General features: G+C 46.4%; 1 protein-coding gene across 4 annotated transcripts; it reads left to right on the plus strand.

Moving 5' to 3' along the window:
- The first annotated feature begins 2,585 nt into the window (after positions 1 to 2,585).
- Positions 2,586 to 5,661, plus strand: LOC136521461 (reticulon-like protein B17). Of its 4 annotated transcripts, none has more exons than XM_066515207.1 (8): positions 2,586 to 3,364; positions 3,573 to 3,690; positions 3,787 to 3,861; positions 3,941 to 4,082; positions 4,176 to 4,245; positions 4,328 to 4,393; positions 4,487 to 4,606; positions 5,442 to 5,661. In XM_066515207.1, the coding sequence occupies exons 1-8, from the start codon at positions 2,776 to 2,778 to the stop codon at positions 5,558 to 5,560; spliced, it is 1,299 nt and encodes a 432-aa protein (XP_066371304.1). In that variant the 5' UTR covers positions 2,586 to 2,775; the 3' UTR covers positions 5,561 to 5,661. The 4 variants fall into 4 exon arrangements, with proteins under 4 accessions (XP_066371304.1, XP_066371306.1, XP_066371303.1 ...); XM_066515206.1 differs by having other exon boundaries at positions 2,591 to 3,364; positions 3,540 to 3,690; XM_066515208.1 differs by having other exon boundaries at positions 2,591 to 3,364; positions 3,540 to 3,690; positions 4,487 to 4,625; positions 5,445 to 5,609.
- Positions 5,662 to 6,420: the final 759 nt, after the last annotated feature.

A 6,420-nucleotide genomic window follows, 5' to 3' on the forward strand; every position in this document is an offset into this window, starting at 1 on the left:
AGCATCGTCGGCGGTCTGCGCTACCTAGTCCACATGAGGCCGGACATTGCGTTCGCCATGGGGTACATCAGTCGCTTCATGGAGGATCCCAAAGAGGATCACTGGGCTGCGGTGAAGCGGCTACTACGCTACGTCAAAGGGACGGTGGATCATGGGATCATCTTTCCAAAGACCGGCGGGAGTAGGCTGTAGCTCACTATGTTCAGTGATGCAGACATGGCGGGGGACATCGATGGATGACGGAGCACCTCTAGCGTGCTCGTCTTCCTCGGGTCGGCTCTAATTTCATGGTTGTCGCTAAAACAGAAGGTGGTGGCGCTATCTACGTGCGAGACAGAATACGTAGCGGTGGCCACAGCGGCGTGCCAAGTTGTGTGGCTACACCGGCTGTTGGGCGAGCTGACCGGCGTGGAAGCTCATCCACCAGCACTGATGGTGGACAACCAGCCCGTCATCACCCTCGCAAAGAATCCGGTTCTACACGACCAGAGTAAACACATCGACGTGAAGTTACACTTCCTCAGGGACTGTGTCGATGGAGGGCAGATCGTTATCGAGTTCGTCGAAACTAGTCGGCAACTCGTGGACGCCCTCACCAAGCCGCTCGTACGTCTTCGACTCACGGAGCTGAAGGAGATGATCGGCATGGAGGGGTACAAGGGTTAGCAATAGGATTAGGGAAAGATTGTTAGATAATCTACTGCTACCTTATGTGAACACAGCAAGGGAATGCGGCGCCGGAAAGGCCCCTACTGTGATACTATAGCCGCTGTAGGTGCAAGCGCCGTACGGCTCACATGCAGCACAGTAGCCACATGCAGAGGCCGGCGTAGAGTCAGCCCTGCTGTGTTATCTAGTTACTGTTACAGCATGTGCGTTCTACTAGAATTAGATGGATATAGTTGTATAAATAGACATACACGGCAACTCAGTAAATAGATTTTAGATTTGCCATCTCCCATACAGGGCTTCGACCAACGCTGGTGTCTTGTACTGTGTGTATGCTCTGTTTTCCCTTCTTTTTATAGCTCTAGCCATAGTATGTGGGGACGGACAACGCTTGTTCGTGGTCGGCATGGCTAGTGGGTGCTCGGCAACACTAACAGGTGCTCGACAAGACTGGTGACTGACTCACTCATCTGAGCCGCTGATCCTGTGGGCCAACAGTATGATCCTACTCACTTCTTGGTACCTATGAAAAGAGAGGAACAACAGGACCTTCTTCGACAACCTTACAGGCCCTCTACCTTGCGGTGCTTAGAGAGGTTTATGACGCTGAATGTGTACTAGTAGCTTGGTCGCAAAATTTGTCGCCCATGTAACAATGCTTTGTGTATCGAGTAGCTTGGTTGCTTCGGACAGCAGTGCTGGCTCCTCGCCACCATTCCTGTGCGCTTCTATAAGCTTCAAAAATTCTTTTTCTCTTAACGAAAAACGGGCAAGATGTCCGATCGAGAAAAAGAAAAGAAAAGAACAGAACCAAGAAAAGAAAAGGACATATAAAAGTATAAAAGTATCCTCTCTTTTTTTGCATTTAGATGCCCACTTACATCCCTATGCACACCGCATCCAGATGGACCAGATTTGAAAGAAAAAAAAAATAGCAAGAGTTGCCTGGCAAAAAGTGCTGCATGGAAGTTGCCTGGAAAGTTGATGAGTTTTATCTGGTGAGGCAATGTGAGAGAGTCTATTTGGTTGGATGCATGTGCCTGAGAATGCTTATGCGAGAGAAAATTTACTTTTTTTATTGTTTGTATATGATTAATGAACACTATTATGGTGTGTTTACTAGAATAATAGCTTAGGTTAATTATCTCTTCTTTGCTAAAAAATAATTTAAAATTATTTTTTTATAATGAAAGATCTCTATATGTATTTAATTAGAGAGTAGAAAGAGATAAGTAAGACAAAAAATAATTTATGTGTTTAGACAGTAAAAAAAATTTGTCGCTTTGTGACTCCTATCCCATTAGCTAATGGTGGTGATTAGGCGAAACAACACGCCAGGCAAACTATGTTAGCGTTTACATGGAAAAAGGAGAGGAAAAACCTGCTGTAATCATGGTCTTATGGACTTAATCAAGTGACCATTAACGTCAATTAAGAATAGAATACTTTATTGCGTCCAGGCAAACTACGGAGCCTGAGTCAGGCGGACGTTTTCCATCGCCTGGGCGTGCGCACGGCTGCCTGGGTCAGTAAGCTCTCAAGGCTTCATTCAAACACTGCACAGGCAGTATCCAGGCGAGCTCCTAGCCAGGCAAATGCCTCCCCACTTCCCCAGTCCTCAATCAAACACGCTCTCGGAACAATGACCCTCCAGCCCGCCCCACCGATCGAATTCAAACTGTACTCCACTGCATGCCGACCCCACTTTCATCCCCGCATGGCCCGCAACAAGCCAGTCAGCCACGTAGCCGTAGGCTTGTAGCCGAAGCCTCACCAGGAAATCGAAAACCCCTGCCGCCTGCCGCATCCACCTCGAACGGTAAACAAGGCCATAGTATTATATTTCGCACGGCACCACTGACACGTGGGCCCCAACTCGCTTTCCGATCCTTTTTTTTTTCTAGTACAAAACAAAGGGAAGTCCCCCGAGAGGACCCCCAAGGGCCGATCCGAAACAACCGAAAGCTTCCTCCCGCTGGCCGCCGCACTCGCTGCGCCTGTCCCCGTCGGCCGCCGCCGCGCGCTGCTACCGGCTCCGCGCAAGCTTCCTCCCGCCGGCCGCCGCACTCGCCGCGCCTGTCCCAAGTGAGGTAAATCGTCGAACAAATGGAGGCCATGGCCACGGAACCATCTTCCCCAGCGCCGGCTGCCGCCGCCAATCTCCCTACTCCGCCGTACCACCACTGCCCAGCTCCAGCTGAAGAGGTAGCAACGCCGCCGCCGAAGCAATCAACCGCGGGGCCGGGGCTGAGGACCCCCTCGCCGTCGCCGTCGGTTCAGGTGTCCGGGCACTCTCTGCACGAGCTGCTGCTGCTGTCCCCGCCACCCCCGAGCTCTCGCCACCTCCGGTCGAGGACCCGTGGGGCCGCCGGAACGAGCGTGGACGAGATCCTGGAGGTTGTTGCGGTGGTGGGGACGCCCACGCCGCCAAGGCGGAGGCGGCGCGGGGGCGCGGAGCAGTGCGTGGCGCCCGCTCTGGCGTCCCCGAGGAACGCACGACGGGCGAGGCGGAGGCTGGAGAAGGACGTCGAGGCGGCGGAGGAGGACGCCGCCAGGAGGGCCCGCAGGAGGAAGTCCACAAGGGCTGCGCCGAAAGCTGCAGCGGCCGCGGACAAGGCAGCGGCGGTGCTGAACGAGGACGAAATGGACGATACAGCCATGGCTTTGGTCCCGGCTTGTCCTGTTGCTACCTGCGGTGAGCAATGGTCTCTCGGCCCCTTCTATTCGCATACAGGATGGCTGTCGCTGTCCTGCTGTCATGTCTATTGTTCTTACTAAATGTTCTCCTGCTGTTGATGGTTATAGCCTATAATAGGATGTCTGCTTCAATTTTGCTAAGCGTTCCACTGTGATTGTTCCTCTACACATAGGAACTGACTTCGTGGAACAATCTGAGTTGGAAGGTCTCTGGGAAAGGATCGTTGAGTTGGTGATGTGGAGGAACGTGGCTAAATCGGCACTCTGGTTCGGATCTGGATCTATGTTCTTCTCATGCTCATTTTCAAGAGACGTCACCTTCAGGCATGCGATTTTCGATATTCATTTACCTGAAAATTACTGATTTACCTATATTTCTTCATTGTAATCTGGTACTTGGCTTTGGGTGATGATTTGCAGCCCAATCTCAGCTCTCTGTCACCTCGGCGTTATGATCTTAGGCTTGGCTTTCTTCAAGGATTCTGTTCCTCAGAGGTATGATTTGATCATATTTGATTTTTTTTGTCCATATGGATGATTGAACCAGAGGTAATATGAGTTTGCAATTGGGCAGGTTGCAGGTGGAGAATAAGAGAAGCTTCCAGTTGACTGAAGAAGACGTGCTTCGTGCTTCTCAAGCTGTGCTTCCGATTGCAAACTCCATGATATCCACGGCACAAGTGATCTTCTGTGGTGAACCCTCAATGACTCTCAAAGTAAGCCTCAAATTTGGTTCATGATCTGGCAGTACTGCAAGAGACATTGTTTTCCTTAATAATTTTAGGAGCCTGTGTTTGCTGGAATTTCAGGTACTGCCTGTACTTTTGTTCGGTGCTAAATATGGGGGCCTTGTTACAGTGCGGAGGCTTGTAGCTGCAGGTATAATCGAATGCACAAGGTACAAGCAGCAAGTCTTGCATGACTGTTGTAATATAATGTTGTGTTTGCTTGCAAACTGTAGGATTTTTCACCAGTTTTACAGTCCCAAAGCTATATAGCTGTTATTCAAGTCAAATTCATAAAAGAGGTGTGATTCACTTACCACCAGTGACACATTATTTGTTCTCTCTAGCAATCCTTCTCAGCATAAGACTGAATACTCTTTGTTCTGTTACCTCAGTTGAGATTTTGAGAGATCAGGCTCTAGAAGCATGGAAGTCTTGCCCACGCAAAAAGCTTGTTGCAGCTATGGTAGTGACAATGTGCTGGAACATGTTTAGTGTGAAGACACGCGTCATGGCAGATATATGGCTGGCACGGTTGACATAATTTCTTCTGTTCATGTTATCATCCGATGCAGTTTCCATGAAACATATCCTTTATTATTTACATGTTGTTAGGTGATACAATATTCAACCGTGCAATTATTGAGTTATATCATGCAAAATATTAAAGTTTGCAACTTCGTAAGAAACTGATTCCTGCTTAATTCAGGCAAATGTGTGGGTATAAAAATGTTGATGCTTGAAATTGTTAAATAAGATAGTTTGCCTGTTTCAAAAGGCATTTGAGCTACCCTTTAGTTATGATGATTAATGTTGATGGTCTATTTAGACCAACAGTGTCAATATGTATACAACATTACAACAGTCCACTTGTGGTTCAAAGTGGAAATAGGGAACAAAGTGTCATTTCGGTTTCAGTATGTAGGAACCATATTACTGACTCTAATCAATTGTGATAAAAAAATAAAGACCGATGACATTTGGCCCTTGCCACTTCACTAGAACAGTTTGCTCAACATATGCACTGTGATGCCAAATTCAGCAATCTGCCAAATTTTTTTATTGTCGATGTGTCATTTCAGAATTGTGCGACTGAAATGTTAATGATGTAGCACTGTTTGTTACGGAAACACTATTGAACTTGACAACATGTGCAACTAAAATCTGTTTCAATTCTTTGTGATTCCTAAATGATGTATGGTTTGTTTTTTTTAGTATTGGGAGCAGTTGTTGCCATTCTGTTTTCCTGCACTCAAGAAAAAAGAATCATTTGTAATATGCCCAGCAATTTAATGTATGCTTAGTTTGTCCTCTTAATAATAAAATTAACATGGACGCATATCTTTTGTCCAGCCTTTGTTTCAATTGTAATACTGCGCTATAATCAGAAGTACCACAAGGCGAACATAGCGACAGAAGTTGGAAGTAGCCGAGATGAGCAAGGGCAGACAATGGAGATGGATGACTAAAGTTTTCAGTACTATGCAGTCCTAAATGATGTGGGGTTCCCAGAGTGCAGCCAGCAGTGCTGCTACTATTTCTGTGCAATAATATTCAGTTAGCCCTTGTTTAGTTCCACCCCAACTTCCAAAAAGTTGCTACAGCACCTGTCACATCGAATGTTTGCGGCCCGTGCATGGAGCATTAAATGTAGACAAAAAGAAAAACTAATTGCACAGTTTGGTGGGAAATTGCGAGACGAACGTTTTGAGCCTAATTAGTCCATATTTGAACACTATTTGCTAAATAAAAACGAACATGCTACAGTAGCCCCAAAATCCAAATTCCTACTACTAAACACAGCCTTAGTTCCACGTCTAGGGGTCGTACTAGCTAAGATGTATTTTCTGCACGTTGCATTGAGGGATCTTTTGTTGTGTCGACTTATAAGCACTCGTGGAGAGGGGCCCATTGTATGCTGATAAATAAAATGTAAAAGAGCTAGTCGTGTGCATTATAAATTTTGCATATCCCTCTTAACTTGTGACTGAATTTTAAAAAAACACCAAACTTGAATACCAGAAAACCTACCCTCAATCTAAATGTGTTGAAAATGATTGGAGTGGAGCTTAAATTAATTTCCACTGCAATCTGCTTCAACACACGTCGATTGGTGTGGATACATGCGCATCTAAAAATGCCTAAAATAGTTTATAGTGGCATGTCGGTCCCACTGGTCTTCGTTTTTTTAGTTATGCCATCTTTTATTGAATATTTGGGCTCCTATATAATCTCAAATGAAAAAAAAACAACTAGAAAGTTTTAGATCTCTTTAAGCACTACAAATTTGGTAGAGTGCCTCCATATGAGGTTGTATGAAAAATTACAA

The sequence above is a fragment of the Miscanthus floridulus genome, chromosome 18, assembly GCF_019320115.1.
Source record: "Miscanthus floridulus cultivar M001 chromosome 18, ASM1932011v1, whole genome shotgun sequence".
NCBI classification, from domain to species: Eukaryota; Viridiplantae; Streptophyta; class Magnoliopsida; order Poales; family Poaceae; genus Miscanthus; species Miscanthus floridulus.

Bases quoted from the DNA above. Each gene is read 5' to 3' on its own strand.
- LOC136521461 (XM_066515206.1), top strand. From the start codon at position 2,776: ATGGAGGCCATGGCCACGGAACCATCTTCCCCAGCGCCGGCTGCCGCC. The intron at 3,365-3,539 runs GTGAGCAATGGT...CTCTACACATAG, and splicing joins TTGTCCTGTTGCTACCTGCG to GAACTGACTTCGTGGAACAA. The intron at 4,607-5,441 runs CAGATATATGGC...ATATCTTTTGTC, and splicing joins TGTGAAGACACGCGTCATGG to CAGCCTTTGTTTCAATTGTA.